We start from the raw sequence: 18,253 nt of genomic DNA, 5'->3' as shown, positions 1-18,253 counted from the left end.
GCAGGACACAGTCGCCACCTGAACAGCACCTCGCCTCCAGCACACGCACAGCCCGCCCCCCCGCAGACGGCCCCCAGGGCCCTGTGTTCTAACACCCCGCCGGCGCCTTGCTTGCTCCAGCCCGCTGGGCCTGTTCAGCTTGCCCTAAAGGGCCGGGAAACCTCGCATGGATCACCATTGGTGGGGAAGATGTCTGCCCAGACTGATGGCTTCTGCGCCTCTCCTCATAGAATCATGGAAAAGGAAAGCTGGAAGGGGCCTCTAAGGCCATCAAGTCCAACCCCCTGCTTAATGCAGGAATCCACCTCAAAGCATCCCTGACAGATAGCTGTCTCTCGTGTGGGAGAGCCCACCACCTCCCTAGGTCATGGGTTCCATTGTCGTACTGCTCTAACAGCCAGGAAGTTTTTCCTGATGTCCAGCCGGAATCTGGCTTCGTTTAACTTGAGCCCGTTATTCCGTGTCCTGCACTCTGGGAGGATCGAGAACAGATCCTCCTCCTCCTCCTCCTCCTCCTCCTCCCTCCTGCTCACCGAGTCCACCTTGCCCTGGTCCTTCAGGTATTCCTTGTAGTGCTGATCCACATACTCCTCATACCTGCGTCAGTGGAAGGAAGGGAGGGAGGAAGGGACTTGCTGATCGTAGCCCAGCAGAGGAGGGCCCCAGACCCAGCCTCTGTGTGCTCCCTCCCCCATGCCCCACAAGTGCCCTGAAGCTCTTGCCCTCCAGAGGGAAAGGGCGAGCAAGTGGAGCAGGGAGACCCCTCCGTGGGCTGCAGAAGGCAGCGTCCAGGCCACGCTCCAGGGGCATTCCTCTTGGGGAGGGGCGGGGCTGGCCGAGCGCCCCCCTTTCTCTGCCCGAGGGCATCCCTAAGCCCTCCCATACCTGGGGTCCAGTTCCTTGGCCACCCGCTTGGCCTTGTTCCACTCTTCCCCCTCCATGAACGCATCGATGGCTTCCTTGACCAGGTCCAGGTTGAGGTAGAGCTCTGCAGCCTGGCGACAGAAAAGGCGCTGTGTGGCTGTGTGTGTGTGGGGGGGCACAGCAGGCGGCTGCCTGGGGCTCCAGGGCAGAGGAGGGCTCAGGGGGACAAGGCGCACAGCTGGATGCTCCTCCCCACCCTGGCCAGGGCCACTCACTAATGCAAACCCAGGGGCGCCACCCCCCCACCCCGTGCCCAGGTCTCCTTACCGCATTGAATTTGCGGATGCTGACCAGCTGGGGCCCGACGGTCCGCATGACCTCGATGCTCCGGGGCTGGCCGAGGAACTTGATGGCCAGCTCAGCGGCCTGCCATGAGAGGAAGACGTCAGGCCCCCCTGCTGCGAGGACCTCTGGCCTCCTGCCCCCAGGGCTGGCGGCTGCTGAGCAGTGACGCCGGGAAGGCTGAGCTCTCGAGCTCTAGGGCAGGGGCAGACGGGAGGCACGAGGGGCTGGCAAACCCCCTGCCCGTCACCGTGGGAGCCGCAGCGGATCCTGCCTCCCGCCTCCTCCTGTCCTCAACCAGCCCAGGCAGAGGACAAGCCTACCTTCATCCAGCACCTCTCCAGGAGGGCACCATTGCTGCTGGGCTCACGCACTTTCAGGTAGCAGTCCACGGCCCGGGCGTATTCGCCGGCCTGCTCCCACTCCCGCGCCTGCTCCAGGAGGCCCTCAGCGCCCCTGCCAGCCAACAGAACTTCCGTCAAGGCCTGGGGGGAGTTAGAAGGGGGAGCCCCTTCCCCAGAGCTCACATGCGGGGGGGGGCACAAGAGGGCGCCGGCCTCCCTCCCTCCCTCCCCCCCCCACCCCGTGCCCTGCTGACCTGGGGCCCTTCTTGGCTACTTCTCGCTCGTACTCCTCCTGCAAGGCCTCCAGATCTCCAGGCAGATACTCCTTGCAGACCCGGAGGGCGTCAGTCCACATGGCCGCCTCCTGAGCAAAGGAAGCACAGCCAGGGTCACCTACGTCTGCTTTGGGGTGGGTGGGGGTGGGGGCTCACTCCCCCGCAGGGAAGGGGTGGCAGGGCTAATTTGCATACTCCTTGGGTATTCTGGGAAGTCAGCAGTAGTCATTGCGAGCAGCAAAGAAGTTGGACTTTGTCCGACTAGCGCAAGACAATGGCCTGGGATCTGAGGCAGCAAGGATCATTTGCACCCTCCTGAGGTCTTTTGGGAAGCACAAGTCACCGTGACACAGCCCGTGCACCAAAGGTTAACAAATCTATCTTCTTTTCTTCCTCTATAGTAGAAATCATGGACAGAGTTGGGGTTCTGTAGCAGATGTGCCATGTTTACCTTCCTCGCAGAAGAGAAAGCAAAGAATCATAGAATAGCAGAGTTGGAAGGGGCCTACAAGGCCATCGAGTCCAACCCCCTGCTCAATGCAGGAGTCCACCCTAAAGCATCCCAGACAGATGGTTGTCCAGCTGCCTCTTGAAGGCCTCTAGTGTGGGAGAGCCCACGACCTCACCAGGCAACTGATTCCATTGTCGTACTGCTCTAACAGTCAGGAAGTTTTTCCTGATGTCCAGCTGGAATCTGGCTTCCTGTAACTTCAGCCCATTATTCCGTGTCCTTTGTGTATGTGAAGTATGAGCTTCTGGAGGTTCTGAAAGCAAAGTAAGCCTGTGTGCACCAGTTGCTGGGGAACATGGGCGGGAGGGTGCTGTTGCACCATGTCCTGCTTTGTTGGTCCCTGGCCGATGGCTGGTTGGCCCCTGTGTGAACAGAGTGCTGGACTAGATGGACCCTTGGCCTGTTCCAGCATCAGGGCTCTTCTGATGCTCAAAGGCCAGAGTATCAGGCCTCCACCTCACTGGGCAAGATGAAGATTTCTTGAACAGGACACTGGATGCCACAGGAGGGGCCTGTGAAATTGACAACTTCACCAAAGGAGGAGAACGGGGGCAACTGGCAAAGTGTCACCATCAGAAGCAGAGCGGCCACTAAGCAGACCCCTCCCCTAGAACTGAGCCACCGCTTCCAACCTCTAGCCTCCGAGGAAGGATCCATGAACAGGAGCAACCTACAGGAGACCCTCATGGTTGAAGTTCCGTCACCTGAGCCAAGCGGAAGTCACCCGCCATCAATCACCAAGACGAAGAAAAGGAAGGCGAAGGTGACTGTAGGCAACGACCTCTTGAGAGGCCCAGAAGCAGCCCTCTGATGACCAGACCTTTCGTCGCGACACACGTGCGGCCTCCCAGGTGTGCGAATCCGAGACGTGTCGGAAAGCCTGACCAGGCTTATTGGACCTGCTGATTCCTGCAATGAGCCGGGGGTTGGGCTTGATGGCTGCAGAGGCCCCTTCCCAACACTACTATTCCATGATTCTATGATCACAGGCCTTTCCCACTGATTCACGTGGGCACAAATGATACTCGCAAGGCATGACCTCCAACGTATCAAGAGAGGATTCTTTGTTTGGGGCAGGAGGGTGAAGGAATTCATCTCACTAAGGAGGGAACGTGCACCTTTGGAAGACGGACGGCTAACCTGGTCAGGAGGGCTGTAAACTAGAACTCAAGGGGTGGGGGTTAGAAGACCATTGGGGGGGGGGAGGAGAGAAAGGAATTGGCAAGCCATGCATTAAATGCAGCAGGAAAGCAAAGTGCATTCGGAATTGCTAGTTTAACAGAGGAACAAAGGTAAGACGGGCATAAAGAGAGAAGAAGGCCAAACGCAGGGGAGTCTCACCTGTTCCCTTAAATGTCTCTACGCTTGATGCACAAAGTAGGGGAAACAGTAGGCAAGGTGACCCAGCAAGGCAAGTATGAGCCAGCAAGGTGGTGCGATGAATCCCACCAATGGGACATTCAGGCTTGATGGGCAGACCTCCTTTCAGAGCAACAGGCAACCGAACAGAGAGGCGGCTGTATATCAGGGATGAACTTACTTGTACAGAGGTCCCCTGGACTGAGGGTAACACAAGTGTTGAAAGCCACTGGGCAAACCGCCCAGAGAGCTCCGGCTATGGGGCCGTATAGAAATGAAACAAACAAACAAACGAATGAATAAATAAATATGATAAAAGGGCCACCTAACAGAAGGGACATCTAGCTAGGAGCCTGCCACAGGCCACAAAACCAGTCAGAAGAGCTACATGGAGATTTACTAAAGCAAGCAACCGAAGCCTCAAGAAACCGTGAAGTGGTTGTGAGGGGAGATTCCAACTACCCAGGTATTTGTTGGAAAACTAAACCTGCCAAACGCAAGATGTCAGACTTGTATTAGTGAGAATTTTCTCTGTGAAAAGGCGGAGGTGGGCACTTGGAGGATTTGCTACCTGGGATTTGGTCCTTACTGACAAGGAAGATTGGATTGAAGATCTCTGGGTACAAGTGACCACACGTTGTTACGAGTTCGTGATTTTGACAAATAATTTGGTAAAAAACAGTCATAAGAACATGAGAAGGGCCACGGTGGATCAGACCAAGGGTCCATCTAGCCCAGCACTCTGTTCACACAGTGGCCATTCAGTCATCGGCCAGGGCTGAACAAGCAGGACATGTGGTAGAAGAGGCACCTCACGAATGAACTGAGACTAAAGGAGGATATTAACTGGCAATGGAAGGAAGGGCTTCCAACCAAGGAAGTCTACAAAGCTTCAGCCGGGAAATGCAGGAATGAGGCCAGGAAGGCAAAGGCAGAAAATGAGCTCAGGCTAGCAAGGGAGGCAAAACCCAGCAAGAAGGGTTCAAATAGGTCAGCGTCAAGAGGAAGACCGCAGAGGCGGTGGGCTCACTGCTTACACCAAATGGAGAAATCTTAACAGATGACCAGGAGAAAGCAGAGGAACTCCACTCCTAGTTTGCCTCTGTCTTTACATCCAAAGGAAATGCTGAGTTGCATGGAATAGACCGGGAACAAACGAAACAGGGGAGGGTGCAGATCAGTAAGGACGTGGTAAGGAACTTCTAGCCAACTTGGATGTCCCCAGGGCTTCATGAAATACTCCCTGGAGTAGTGAAGGAACTGGCTGAAGACCTGTCAGGACCTCTGTCAATTATCCTTGAGGAGAACTGGGGAGGTGTCAGAGGACTGGGGAAGAGCAAATGTAGTCCCCCTCTTCAAGAAAGGAGGGAAGAGACGATCCCAGTAATTATCGGCCAGTGGGCCTAGCATCAATCCCTGGAAAGATGCTAGAGCAGGTCATAAAGCAGGCCGTTTGTAAGCCTCTTGAAGACAATGCTGCGCTTGCGAAGAGTCAGCATGGCTTTGTCAAAAACGGGTCACGCGAGACAAAACGTGTCTCCTTCTTTGACTGGGTAACTACTCTAGCGGACAAGGGGAAGGCTGTGGGCATGATCTGCCTTGATTTCAGCTAAGCTTTTGACAAGGCTCCACGTGACGTTCTCATTGACAAGCCGCTAACGTTTGGCTTGGATGGCACTACAGGACGGTGGGTCCACAACTGGCTGGCTCACCGCACCCAGAGAGTCGGCACTAATGGCTCTACATCAAGAGCAGTAACCAGCGGGGTACCACAGGGTTCTGTCTTGGGGATTATTCAACATTTTTATCAATGACCTGGATGACGGGATTGATGGGCTTCTTATCAAATTTGTGGATGACACAAAACTAGGAGGTCTGGCCATGACCCATGAGGACAGAATGCGACGGCAGTCTGATTTGGACAGGTTGGAAGACTGGGCTGAGAGGAACAAGACCTCCTTTAACAAGGAGGGAAATGGAAGGTTTGACACTTAGGGAGGGAAAACGTAGGGTTCACATACAAAATGGGGGGATTTGTGGCTAGGGAGCACTACATCGGGGAGGATTTGGATGTGGACGTCAACAGCAAGGTGAATAGGAGTCAGCCGTGCGAGATGGCTGCTAGAAGGGCTAACGCAGTTCTGGGCTGCATCAGAAGACGCTTTGTAGCAAAGACACATGAAGCCCTTCTTCCTCTCCGCTCGGCACTAGTGAGGCCACACCTGGAGTATTGTGTACGATTCTGGGCACCGCATTTCCAGAAGGACATTGAGAGGTTAGGACAGGTTCACAAAGATGATACAGGGACTTGAGGAACTTGGGATGCTCAATCTGGAGAAAAGAAGACTGAGGGGAGACATGTGAGCAGTGTTCAGGTACATAAAAGGATGCCGCAGGGAAGAACTATTTTCCATGGCCACAGAAATTAGAACCTGAAATAATGGGTCTAAATTAAAGCTACCTAGATTGTGATTAAATGTAAGGAAAACCTGTCAGTCAGATCTGTACAATAGTGGAACGGTCTTCCTACAGAGTTTGTGGGCTCTTCATCTCTGGAGGTTTTTAAGAAGAAGCTGGACAGCCACCTTCCATGGGTGGTTTAAGTGGGTTTTCTGCACATTGCAGAGGGTTGGACTAGATGATACTTCTGGTCCCTTCCAACTCCACAGTTCTACGATCCGATGATTCTAGGGTGTCTCTGCATTGCACCACCACAACCCCACGTGAACCATTGGCCTCTCGTCTCTAGAGCCTCACCTGCCCAGGCCTGCTCCACGCCACTCAGGCAGTGCGGAGGGCGTCAGCGGGCTCATGTGGGGAGAACGGGGACGGGACGACAGGCCCTGGCTCTTCCGCAGCAGCTGCACAGCTGGAGGGTGTGCCCAGGCCCCGCCCCTCCTCTTGAGCTGGACACTCCTGTTCTCTCACCACTCCCCACTTCTTGGCCCCACCTGGATTCAGCTGCCGCCAGACACAGCCCCTTTCCGTTTTGTGCCACGGTGCCTCCCACAAGGCCCTGGAGTGGACGACCCAGGACAAGGCCCTTCGGCGCTGGGCAGGGGCTTCAGTCTCCGGAGGCCGCTGGGAGGGCTGAGGCTGCTGGGAAACCACCCTTCCCCTCCCCTCCCCTCCCCTCCCGCTACCTTGTAGTGCTTCACAGCCAGGTCAAGGCGCTGAGCACGCAGCAGCAGGGCCTCGGCTTTCTGGAACTCCTTCTGCTTGAAGGCCGCATCGGCCTGACCCACCAGCACAATCACCACACTGTCGGGGTCGTGAGCCTCGGCGACACGCTGGGCAGCGGCCCAGTTCTGGGCGTGGGCGAACCTGGGTGGGCACAGAGAGGGTGGCCAGCTGTGGGCACAGGCCAGGCCATCCCGCAGGGGAGAGGGCCCAAGGAAGTGGGGGGCAGGCGGGTGGGCGGGTGGGCGGGCAGGAGAACTCACATCAGCACTGCTTCCTTTGGCTTCCCGGCCTTCACAAACTCCACTTCTGCCTCCTCAAACTTGCCCTGCATGCAACGGGGGTGTGTGTGTCAACCACCACTGCGCAAGAGAGCCACCCCACCCCACCCCACCCCACCCCACCTCAGTCACCCACCCAGCAAGGGCCCTGACCTCGTCTTCCAGGAAGGAGCCGTACTTGAAGTGGATCTCAGGCAGCTTCTGCTTCAGTGAGAGTCTGGCCAGCTCAAAGGCAAAGTCAAAGATGCTACAGAGGAAGAAGAGGAGGAGGAGGAGGAAGAGGCGGCACAGTTGGAGGGAGGGAGGGAGCATGCTACCCTCCCATCTCCAGAAGAGTGAACATTACAAGCCACAGGCCCTGCTGGGGATGGCAGCAAGGTAGGTGTTGGGCCCTGGGGATACCACGGCAAGAACCACCCCTCTGGGCCATGCCGTGGCTGCTCTCATCCCTCCAGGCCTTGTGGGAAACCAGGGGTGCATCTTGCCCCTCAGGGAACTCTGGGACTGGGGTTGGAGCAAGGCATTATTATTATTATTATTATTATTTATTTATTTATTTATATAGCACCATCTATGTGCATGGTGCTGTAGAGAGTAAAACAGTAAATAGCAAGACTCTGCCGCATAGGCTTACATTCTAATAAAATCATAGTAAAGCGATAAGGAGGGGAAGAGAATGCAAACAGGCACTGGGTAGGGTAAGCAGGCACAGGGGAGAGTAAAACTAACAGTATAAAGTCCAAACAGCATCAAGTTTTAAAGGCTTTAGGAAAAAGAAAAGTTTTTAGCTGAGCTTTAAAAGCTGCAATTGAACTTGTGGGATCCCACTGTATGCCTGTGTGTGTGTGTGTGTGTGTGTGTGTGTGAGAGAGAGAGAGAGAGAGAGAGAGAAGCCCCGCGGCCCCGCTCCGGACCCATCCCTGCGCCTCTCCTCACTTGTTGTCGGCTGCGTGGTCAACAGCCGTCTCTAGAAGTCCGAACTTGCTGAGGAGCTTCACAGCAGCTTCTCCGCCGAGGCTCTTTGCCCACAAGAAGGCCACGTGCTTGTGGGAATTTGCTCCGCCGTGAGCCTTGGCCACCTGCCTCAGACCAAAACAGAGGGAGGGAGGGAGGGATGAGCCTGGGGGCCACGTCCAGGCAGCTCCCCCCTCCCCGCGCACGATCCTGGTCAGCAGGCCAGTCCTTCGGCGTCGCCCCCCTCCCCGCCCCCGTGGGCAGCATCCGGGCGCCTCTCCTTACCCTGTAGGCCTCGTCCCACATGTTGTTTGCGCGGAACATGTTCACGGCCGCCTTCCAGTCCTTGGCTTCCAGGTAATGATATTCGGCCTCCTGCAGGTGCCCGTCGGCTTCCAGCTCCTGCAGCCCAAGTGAGCCGGTCACCACACAGCCCCTCCTGCCCCGCCTTGCCTCCCCTCGCCCCGCCCCGCCCGCCCTACCTTGCCCAGGTGCAGGTGTGTGTCGCTGAGCAGGTCCTCGTGGTACTTGGCCAGCAGGCGGATCATGTCTCCGTGCATCTTGCACTTCTTGTACATGGTGATGGCCAAGTCTGCTTCGTCCACCGCGATGTAGAGCCTGGGAGAGGCACAGCCAGGCGCTGAGGGGGGGGGGCTGGCTGGGTGCGGCCCTGGAGCCCCCCGCCGTTCCCTCCTTCTCCCCACGGGGTCCCCCAGCCCAAGGCGGGGGTCCACACCCACCTCTCGGCCTCTTTGTATTTGCCCTGCCGCTCCATCTCCTGGGCCTGGGTGATGTACAGCACGGACACGTCTTCCGGCCTCATGCACTTGGACGCCAGCTGCAGGGAGAGGACAGGGCTGGACACCGCTCAGGGTGACCAAGGCTACAGCTCCGCCCTCCGCCTCCCGCCTCCCCCGGGGCAAGGAGAGCTCTGGGAAGGCTGCCATGAACGGGGGAAGCCCTTGCTCTGGGAGCAGCCTCCAGAGACCAGGAGATCTACCCTGAGGTGGAGGCCAGGGGCCACAATCCGTTAGAGCTCAGCTAGCACGTGGGCTCCTTAACGCCACCTGACTGAGACAGGCACAGATGAGATTCCCACGGCCCCCCACCCCCCTCCCCCCGCAGAGGCCGGGAACAGAAGGCCTGGAACAGCTCGGTTGCTGTTGGCCACCTCTGGAGCCAGAGAATGGCAGAAGAATGAGCCCAAAGTGCTACTGTGCCCCTCAAAGGGGTGGCATGGGGGGGGCGGGCCTCGCTCCCAGCGGCTGGCCCACATGTACCTTGTGTGCCTGCTCCCAGCGCCCGGCCTGCGTGTACATGTCAATGGCCTCCTTGGTGTGGTCTCCTTTGACATACAACTCCTCTGCTATCTGCAGGGACAATAATAATAACAACAACTACAACAACAACATGTTTATTTGTTACCTGCCTCTCCCTCTGGATCGAGGCGGGGTACAATACAAATGCAAACCTCCTAAAATACATATGATTGAGTGAAACATATAAAACTAATACATTATTAAAAGCAGCACGTTATTAAAAGGCGTCTTAAAATTCAACTGGGCAGGCCTGCCAGAAGAGATCAGTCTTGACGGGTTTCTTAAATTCTGGAAGACTCTTAAGTTGACGAATGTCTCCCGGCAGGCCGTTCCACAATCTGGGAGGGGCAGAAGAAAAGGTCCTCTGGGTAACGGCTGTCATTGTCAGCCTTGTTTTTGTTGGCTGGAGTAAATTCTTCCCCGAGGACCTGAGTGTGCGGGGTGGATTGTACGGGAGAAGGCGATCCCGCAGGTAGCCTGCACCCAAACCGCAAAGGAATAACAACAACAACAACAACAACAACAACAACAATAATAATATTTCTTATCCGCCTCTACGATTGGATTGAGGAGGGGAGCAACAAGAAGCATAAAATACTTAAATTACTGGTTAAAAACATAGTATACACTGTTAAAAAGATCCTAAAAGCATCCTAAAAGTCTACTGGGTAGGCCGGCTGGAAGAGAACAGTCTTGTTAGCTTTCTTGAATGCTAAAAGACTGTCAAGCTGACAGGTAATGACCAACACTTTATACTTTGCCCGGAAACTAATTGGCAGCCAGTGAAGAGATTTTAAGACTGGTGTGATGTGATCCCCCCTAGGTGTACCGGTGACCCAGGTTGTGAACCGCCCAGAGAGCTCCAGCTATTGGGCGGTATAGAAATGTAATAAATAATAAACCTGGCTGCCCTATTTTGCACTAGTTGAAGTTTCCGGACTAGGCACAAAGGTAGCCCTATGTACAGCGCATTGCAGGAGTCGAGCCTCGAAGTTACCAGCGCCTGCACTACAAAGGCCCGCCATGGGGCAGGGCAGGGCGGGGGCACGCCGGGCTTTACCTCATACTCTTGCAGCGCTGCGTAGTGCTGGGCAATCTTGGGGTAATACTTGGCCGCTGTGTTCCTGTCCTGCATGTCCAGGATGTAAATGGCCTTCTTCCACTGCCGCGCCCCCAGGGCCGCTTCGATGGCCTTGACAGCACACCTGGAACAGGGGGCATGCCTTAGGGAAGACTCCCACAGGCCCCACCCAGGTTTTGGAGGCCACGAGCCAGCAAGAGGGCCCCCCCCGCACCCCCCCCAGCTGGGCAGGTGTGCCCCCTTCCCCCGCTCTCCCGGGCCTCAATGTACCTGGCCTCAATGTAGTGGTTGATGGCAGCATCCAGCTGCTTCTGCTGCACAAGATGGTCCCCCCAGCCCTCCTCCAGCTTCACCACCTCTGCTGGGAAGACCGCACGTGCCAGATCCACCGCTGCAGGGGGAGGAGACACAGGCAGTGCCTCAAGGCTACTGGAGCAACCTGGCGGTCCCTTCTGGGCCCGGGACAAGACCACCAAGGCCTGGGAAAGCAGCTCAGATCCCAGGGATGCCGCTCCCGGGCTGGAGAGGCAAGGCAGGCAGGCCCATTCCCCTCTTCCCCTCCGGGGCCTGGCTTTGAATCAAGGAGACCAAGGCGGTTTCAGGGAACAGGAGAGACAGAGACGCCCCAAGCCCTGGACTCAGGAGGCTCCATGCAGCCAGAACAGAAGAGTCGCAGGAGCCCCCGCCCCCTACCTTTCAGAAACGAGCTGCCCTTGCGATAGCACTCCAGCGCCCGCTGCGGGTTCCGCATCTTCTCAAAGAGCTCCCCAGCCTGAGACACAGAGAAGGGGCGGGCGTCACTGGCAAGTTCTCCGGAGGGGGAGGAACTGGCGAGCCGCCTGCGGTGGGCTTGACACCGGACACATCAGGCCAGGCGTTGGCCTGCCCCCCACTGCCCTATGTGCTGCTTACTGAATGCGATGATGGGTTGGGGGAAGGCAATGATGGCACAGGCCTGGCGTGACGTGGCAGGGGCTGGGCAGCGGCCGAGGTTCAGGGCAACGCTTTTCACTCTAGCAGGGTTCAGGGACCAGGCTTCTGTGTGGTGCCTTCACAGGCAGCTTTGCTCGCGAGGCAAGTGGTTTGGATGCTCGGACAGAAGAGCAAATCCGGCAGAAGAGCTGCCATGCAAGCAAAAGGTGGCAAGCGGAAAGTAGGGCGCAAAGCGATGGATTTGGCACTGCTTAAAGGCACAACACCGCTGCGTGAGAGTGACGAGAAGCCCACGGCTGCACCGTGTGAGCTCCGAAAGGAGCGTGGCTTTCCCAGACACAGGCCTACAGCGCAGGGGTGGAAGACGGCTCCAACTCAACCACTGGAGCCAGAACACGAGTAGAATCCAGGTGAAAGCCTGACCCTGCAGCCTCCCAAGCTGAACCCCGACTCGTTGGGCTGGAAAGGCATCCCAATCACAATGGGGCGGGCCCAAGCGCATCGTAGATGGCCCAAGGTTGCTTTGGAAGCGCCCACGTCTGCCTTTGAAGCCTTTGGCAAAGGCGTGAGGGTGAGCTGTGCTCGGGGGACTACAATGAACGGTTGAAACAACACGTCAGACTGCTAACATCTGCCCATGACTTGGGAGGGGTGTGTGTGGAAATGGCTTTGCCCAGCAGAATTTGAATTTAACAGGCATCCTTGGTGGGGGAGGGCAAATGTCTAACCCTAACTAGCAATTACAAGCCCCAAGGTTAGGAGAAAAACCAGCACTGCACGGGGGGTTGGGGGGGGATGGAGATTCTTTCCCCCCTCGGCCAGCCTAGGAGTGGGAGTGGGAGGGGGGGCACTGCAACTCTGAACGTGAGCTGCTCCTGGGCAACAGCAGAGGCCCTGGGGCCCTGACTCCTGGGAAGCCACCACAGCACCCAGAGCCCTTGGGGGATGGCTGGGTGGGGCATGTGAGGATAGCCTCTGCACCTAGCCAGCAACACTTTCGCCTGATCAGGAGAAAGGGAAAAGGAGCGCTAGGAGAAGGGAAAGCGGCAAGAGGTCGGCAGAGGCCCTCGCTGCCGGAGGAAACAAGCGGAGGCCGCGGCATTCAGGTTCCGGTGGCCTACGAGAGCCCTCCTTGCAAGCCCGGAAGGAACGGCCTGCCGGAGCCCAGGCTGCCGGTCCCGCACACCGCGAGGCGGCTTCGGCAGGAAAGGCGCCGTGGACAGGTCAAGCGGCCCGGCCCTCCTCGCTCGCTTGCTCGCCCCCACCCCGGACACGGCCTCACCTGCTCGAAGAGCTCCCCTCGGACGAGGGCCGTGGCCACGCGGTTGACCAGGTCCGCGTTGCCCAGCAGCTCCTCTCGGCTCATGGCCAGCCGCGCCGCTTTGGCCGGCAGCCCCGCCTTCAGGTAAAGGCCGACGGCGGCTTGCAGGTCCCCGCGGGTCTCCTGCACTTCAGCCGCTCGCTCCTCCTGCTGGGTCTGCAGCAGCCACTCGTAGTAGCCGTGGCGCAACTTCTCCAGCGCAGGGTGGCTCTGGAGGGCGGGACGGCAGCAAAGGTAGCCTAGTGGGCGCAGCCAGGCAGCCCGCCCGCCTGCCTGCAGGCCCCCGCCCCCCAGCCACCACCCGCGCTCAGCGCGCACTCCCCCCCGCCCCGCTTACTTTGGCCTCCGCCACCGAGATGCACTCATCCCACAGGTGCAGCTCTTGGTACATCTCCATGGCCTCCTCCACGGCGTTCTACAGGGGAAGCAGGGAAGAGAACAAAGGTGGGCGTGGGGCAGATGGGGCAGGGGCGGACGGGGCAGGGGCGGACGGGGCGGCTGGCGACCACAGCTCCTGGCCTCACCTGCTCCAGGAAGATCATCTCGGCCAGCTTGTAGTTCTTCTCCAGCATGGCCAAGCGGACTCGGACTTGGTAGTAGTCTGTGGCGTCCCCTCCCTAGGAAAAAGTGGGTCAGAGAGGGCAGGGCCCCCTGTTCCCCTCACCCCACTGCTGGGCTGTGAGGAGGAGAGCAGGCTTCCACCTCCTGCAGGCAGCCTCTGCTTGGGAGCAGGGCCGAGGCCCGAGGCTGGCACAGCAGGGCAGGGCAGGGCAGGGCGCGTCCCCCTCTGGAAGACAAGGAGGGACATCAAGGCTGGGGGAGGCAGCACCCACTTGCCCGGCGTTCCACTCACATATTCCTTGGACACTTGGCCTGCAATCTCATTGGTCTCACGGAGGAATCGGGCCTTGGCCACATGCCCGAGAGCAGCAAAGCACCTGGGGAGAGGCCCAGGCGTCAGGGGGAGGCGGTGCTTTGGGAAGTCTCGGCGGGGCTTGGAAACGTCGCCCAGAGGCCCCCGCCTGAGAAAGAGGGGGGGAGGCTCCGCCTGCACAAGGCTCAGCAGAAGCGTAACTGCCGGGCGACGCGAGGAGCCACGCTTCTCCCGGGCCGCCCATGGGAGGGCGCTTGAGCCACGGGCGTCCTTTCAAACAAGGCGGCCGACCGAACCCTGGCCAGTCCCACGGTCCAGGAGGGCCGCATGCACGCAGCGCTCTGGGCGAGCAGCCAGCTCTAGGGCCTCCCCCTCGGGCCAGCTAGACCCTTCCCCCGGCCCACCTCTCCGCAATGTGCAGCTGCTTGGCCTCCAGCGCCAGCCGGCTCAGTGTCTTCCACATGGCCTCCGTCTCAGCAGACATCTCCAACGTCTCCAGGAAGGCAACAGCCCTGAGAGTCCAAGGCAAAAGGGCTGAGGACCAGCACCCGGCAGGGGTGGCGGGGGCGGGGGCGGGGGCAGGGAGAAGCCTGCCTCGCGCTCCACCAGGGCCTGCCGTGCGAGCCCTGAGCCCTACTGGCTGCCTGGAGAGCCCACCCGGAGGCTCCTTGGGGGAGGCTCCCTGCCTCACCCCTCTGCTGCTGCTGCTGCTGTGGCTGGACTCCCCTCCCTGAGCTGCCCGGCCCCTCACCGGTGGTGGTCCCCGTCGTCAATGGCGGTGCCAAACTCAATGAGCCCCTCGTCCAGGGTGTACGAGACGGTGTTCACGCCCTCGGTCACAATCACCTCCGTCTTCCCGCTGCTCCTCTCAAGGTCCACAATGTCGCCCTGCCAGGAGAGGAAAGCCCCTCAGCGTGGCTCCGCCCTTCTCTTCACCTAGGGGGGCGCTCAGTCCAATCCCCCCCCCCCCCGGAAAACCAAGCCACTGGTCCCCTTCACCAGCCCGAGAGGGCAGCCGCTCGCCTGGCTGTGGTGCAGGGGTTGGAGGGCCAGCAGTACCTTCATGGGGAACATGGTTACTCGCTCGGGGGTGTCGATGTTGTACCAGACGCAGAGGCTGTTCCGGTTCTGGGCCACGACCACGTCACTCCCGGGGACCCACTGCACGTAGGAGCAGTAGCTCAGGATGGTGGTCTTGGTGGCTGTCTCAATGTCATAGAGGTGCAGCTGGAGGCGGAGAGAAGGAGCGCAGGATCGACGGGGGTGGGTAGGTCGGGGGTGGGCCTCCCCCCTGCCCCCCCAACCCCCTCCCCTCCGCCTCCAAGACTGACCTTCATCTTCTTGTCCCGGAAGAGCAACTTGCGACCTGTCTCGTTTAGCTCCAGCCAGTCAATCCTGCTGTCGTGGCTGATGGTGCTGATATTATAGCTCCCCACAAGGTCCACTGCAGAGAAGAGGTGGGGGGGAGGTCAGGGGGCTCGGGACGAACGCCCAGGTGGGGGAGGGGGGAGGGGCCGCGCTCACCCGCTGCGATGGTCTTGATGTCCACCAGATAGGCCAGCCGCTTGCTGTCCTCGCTGCCCCGCTGCCTCCTCTCGTTGATGCGGACACTGCAGGGATGGATCAGGCCGGTCAGGGTGGGGCGGTCAGGACGGGGCTCCCCCCCCCCGTGCCAGAGGCCCCCGCACTCACCTGATGAGATGGGGGTTCATGAACTCGGTGCGCACAGAGCCCAGAATCTCATTGCTCCCGTACTCCACCAGAGTCAGCTCCCCTGCGTTGAAGATCATGCAGACCTAGAGGAAGCAAGGCGAGGGGGGAGGCAGGTGCCACCGCCTGCCCCAAAGGAGGGAGAGAAGCGAGGGCGAGGGCAGGGGCAGCCTCCAGGGGGGCAGCCGGCCGAATCCTCCCCACCCACCCACCCTCCCACCTAAGGGCCCTGGTCACAGGGGAGGGGGAAGCCAAGCGGGCCTGGGGAGATTCCGCAGCCTCCCCTTGGGCAGGAGCAGATCAGGGCTGTTCTGGGAAGCCACGGCAAGAGAGAAAGAGAGCAGTGTGGCACCCGCCTGCCCCGCCTCGCCCTCCTCGGCCCACTTACGTTCTCGTTGTCAAAGAAAAACTTCTCGTTCCCGCCCGAACCTTGCCAGGCCACCTGGGGGAGAGGGGCAGGGCACTTGAGCTCCAGGCCGGCCGTGTCCGGCTCACCCCACCAGGGTGGGGGCGAGGGCCTGCCGTGGGGGCCAGGCTGCCCTGTTGCCCAGCACGCCCCCTGCCTGGGCGCTCCTCCCTAGCCGTGCTGCTCACTCAGGCCCCGGAGACCCCCGACCCTCCCTCATGGCGCCCCTGGCGGCCGACTCCCCCCGGCCCAGCAAGGTCTCCCACCTGGGCCCCCCGAAATGGCTGCAGTGTGCTGGGCCAGGGGCAGCAGGGAAGGGTGTGTGTGAACTGCCCCCGGAAGGGTGGAGGCTCAAGCGGCAGGGTGGGGAGCACAGGGGTGCAAAGGAGGGTTGGCTGCGAAATCAAAAAGGGTGGGAAGGCGCAGCCCCGTTCCTGGCGAGAAGAGGCGGTGGCTGAGCCACAGGGCTGGAGAAGCGAACGGAGCGCTCTGGAGGGCAGCCAGGGACAACCGGGATCTCCTGAGCCTCCCCAATTTATTTATTTATTGTAGTTCTATACCGCCCAATAGCTGAGGCTCTCTGGGCGTTTTACAAAATTATGACAATTCAAAGTATAAAACAACAGTATAAAAACATAATATAAAATACAATATAAAAGCACAATCAAGATAAAAACAGCAGCAATGCAAAAATACAAATTTAAAATGCAAATTTAAAACAGCAAAGTTAAAATTAATTTATAGACTGTTAAAATACTGGAAGAATAAAAAGCAGAATGGTGGGGCCACATGGTGAGGGAGGGAAGGAAGGACGGAAGGAAGGAAGGAAGGGGCCTCAAAGGGCCCAAGAGGCCTCGGGGTGGGTGGGGGGGTGTCGTTCACAGATCACCCACCCACCTTCGGGTCTCTCAGCAGGGGCCTTGGTGCACCCAGCCGGCGGCCCATTCTGAGCCAGCCGCGCCCAAGGGCCCAGGGCCCTGGGCGTGACAATTGCCCCCCTCCCCCGCTCCGCACACACCTCGCTGAGCTTGGTGGAACCAAGGTCGCCCAGGAGCAGCGTGTCTGAGGTGTGGGCTACCAGGTAGCGCTCTTTGCCCAGGATTTTCACCTCGTCGATTTCGTAGCCGTAGTGGGATTTCAAGACGACTCGCATGCCGGTGGAGAGATTCTTCACAATGACCTGGGAGGGAACACCAGGTGGCATGCCGCGTCTTGGCCGCTCAGAGGTAGAGGCCGAGCCGGTCAAGGCAGCCCCCTGGAGAAAGGGGGGGCTGCCCTGCCCCCACAAGGCATGCACAGATGCAACAGAAGCGAGGAGGAAGAGGACGCAGCGGCGGCCCTTGACTGCTCCAGCTGCTCCCAGAGGAATGCCCTGCTGGCTTCTGGGAGGGGCCGGGAGCTCACCCCATAGGCCCTTCAGGGCTAGGAGGAGGCCACCTGCGGTCCAGGGTGGACGCATCCCTTTCTTCTCCGAGGACAAGTAAGTAGAGACAGAGGGATTTTCTCAGTTTGGCTCATGAGGGAAAATGCAGAACCACATAATTACAGGAAGCCAGATTCCGGGCCAGAGCACTTAGCCCCCCCTCCCTTTGCACACGCGCACCCCCCCACCCTACCTGGCTAGGCCCCACGTAGGTCATCTCAAACTTGTTCTTGTAAATGCTCCTGCGAAGGCAGCAGTCAAACTGCTCCACTCCACCGCAGAGGGTGCCCTGTGGGAGGAGCAAAGGTCACCTTCAGGCCCCGCCTGCCCCCCCTCCCACAAACACTTGGATGCCTCCAGCCCGTCTGCCCCCAACATGCCCAGCGGGGAGCAGGAGGCCTCCCAGGGGGGCTCCACCCAGTGGGCCCAATCCGAGAAAAGGAACTTGCCACAAACGCACCGCGCAGAGCCGGGAGCCATCCCGCTTCCAGGCCAAGGCCGTGACGGTGTACAGGTGCGGGATCTCCTTGGGCTTGGCTTCCTCCCAGGCGCTCCGGCGGGGGCTCCAGTTCAGCACCCTCAGCCTGCGGGGACCAAGGAGGGCAGTGAGCAGTCAAAGGAGGAGCCGGCTGGCTGGACCGTCAGCACAGCACAGCACAGCACAGCACCCCACCCCCCGGGAACCACACCTGTCGAAGCTGCCGATGACCACGGACTGACCCCCGGGGCTGGCGGCCGCCACCGCAAACTCCTTCTCTGATGCGTCTCTACTGTAGTCGAAGGCTTGGATCACGTGGCCCTCCTTCCCGTAGGCCACAATCTTCTTGTCGCAGCCAGCGGCCACGATGCTGCTGGAGGCCCAGGCCAGGGCGTACGGGGGGCAGGCGTGCATCACCAGCTTGCCCTGGCCAAAGCACAGCGTCGTCAAGAGCCAGAATGGGGCATGGGGGGGGCTGGTCTGGCCAGGACTGAGCGGAAGCGCAGGGGTGGGTGGGTGAGCAGGACAGCCATTGCCCCATTCCAAGCCAGAGCAGGTGGGGCTGTGCCTATTGCCCTGGCCTGAGCCCCCCTCTGCA

General features: G+C 59.4%; 1 protein-coding gene across 1 annotated transcript in view; it reads right to left on the bottom strand.

The window, feature by feature from the left end:
- The window catches only part of IFT172 (intraflagellar transport 172), a 29,967-nt gene that overhangs the window by 5,695 nt on the left and 6,019 nt on the right, over positions 1-18,253 (bottom strand). The window contains exons 8-38 of the mRNA XM_063123651.1: positions 17,867-18,081; positions 17,638-17,761; positions 17,371-17,466; positions 16,773-16,934; positions 15,737-15,790; positions 15,331-15,434; positions 15,163-15,248; positions 14,970-15,082; positions 14,698-14,865; positions 14,390-14,526; positions 14,043-14,150; positions 13,618-13,702; positions 13,289-13,381; positions 13,102-13,179; positions 12,726-12,974; positions 11,204-11,282; positions 10,781-10,901; positions 10,490-10,634; positions 9,391-9,480; positions 8,851-8,948; positions 8,593-8,728; positions 8,396-8,512; positions 8,093-8,235; positions 7,310-7,403; positions 7,139-7,203; positions 6,839-7,019; positions 1,805-1,914; positions 1,530-1,662; positions 1,192-1,290; positions 886-995; positions 534-597 (exon numbers count right to left, since the gene is read on the bottom strand). Coding sequence (XP_062979721.1) covers positions 534-597; positions 886-995; positions 1,192-1,290; positions 1,530-1,662; positions 1,805-1,914; positions 6,839-7,019; positions 7,139-7,203; positions 7,310-7,403; positions 8,093-8,235; positions 8,396-8,512; positions 8,593-8,728; positions 8,851-8,948; positions 9,391-9,480; positions 10,490-10,634; positions 10,781-10,901; positions 11,204-11,282; positions 12,726-12,974; positions 13,102-13,179; positions 13,289-13,381; positions 13,618-13,702; positions 14,043-14,150; positions 14,390-14,526; positions 14,698-14,865; positions 14,970-15,082; positions 15,163-15,248; positions 15,331-15,434; positions 15,737-15,790; positions 16,773-16,934; positions 17,371-17,466; positions 17,638-17,761; positions 17,867-18,081 — 3,657 coding nt within the window. The remainder of the gene's footprint in view (positions 1-533; positions 598-885; positions 996-1,191; positions 1,291-1,529; positions 1,663-1,804; positions 1,915-6,838; positions 7,020-7,138; positions 7,204-7,309; positions 7,404-8,092; positions 8,236-8,395; positions 8,513-8,592; positions 8,729-8,850; positions 8,949-9,390; positions 9,481-10,489; positions 10,635-10,780; positions 10,902-11,203; positions 11,283-12,725; positions 12,975-13,101; positions 13,180-13,288; positions 13,382-13,617; positions 13,703-14,042; positions 14,151-14,389; positions 14,527-14,697; positions 14,866-14,969; positions 15,083-15,162; positions 15,249-15,330; positions 15,435-15,736; positions 15,791-16,772; positions 16,935-17,370; positions 17,467-17,637; positions 17,762-17,866; positions 18,082-18,253) is intronic.

Source organism: Elgaria multicarinata, chromosome 4, assembly GCF_023053635.1.
Source record: "Elgaria multicarinata webbii isolate HBS135686 ecotype San Diego chromosome 4, rElgMul1.1.pri, whole genome shotgun sequence".
NCBI lineage: Eukaryota > Metazoa > Chordata > Lepidosauria > Squamata > Anguidae > Elgaria > Elgaria multicarinata.
Note: the sequence above shows the minus strand (reverse complement) of the source record. Positions and strands in the feature narration are given on the sequence as shown.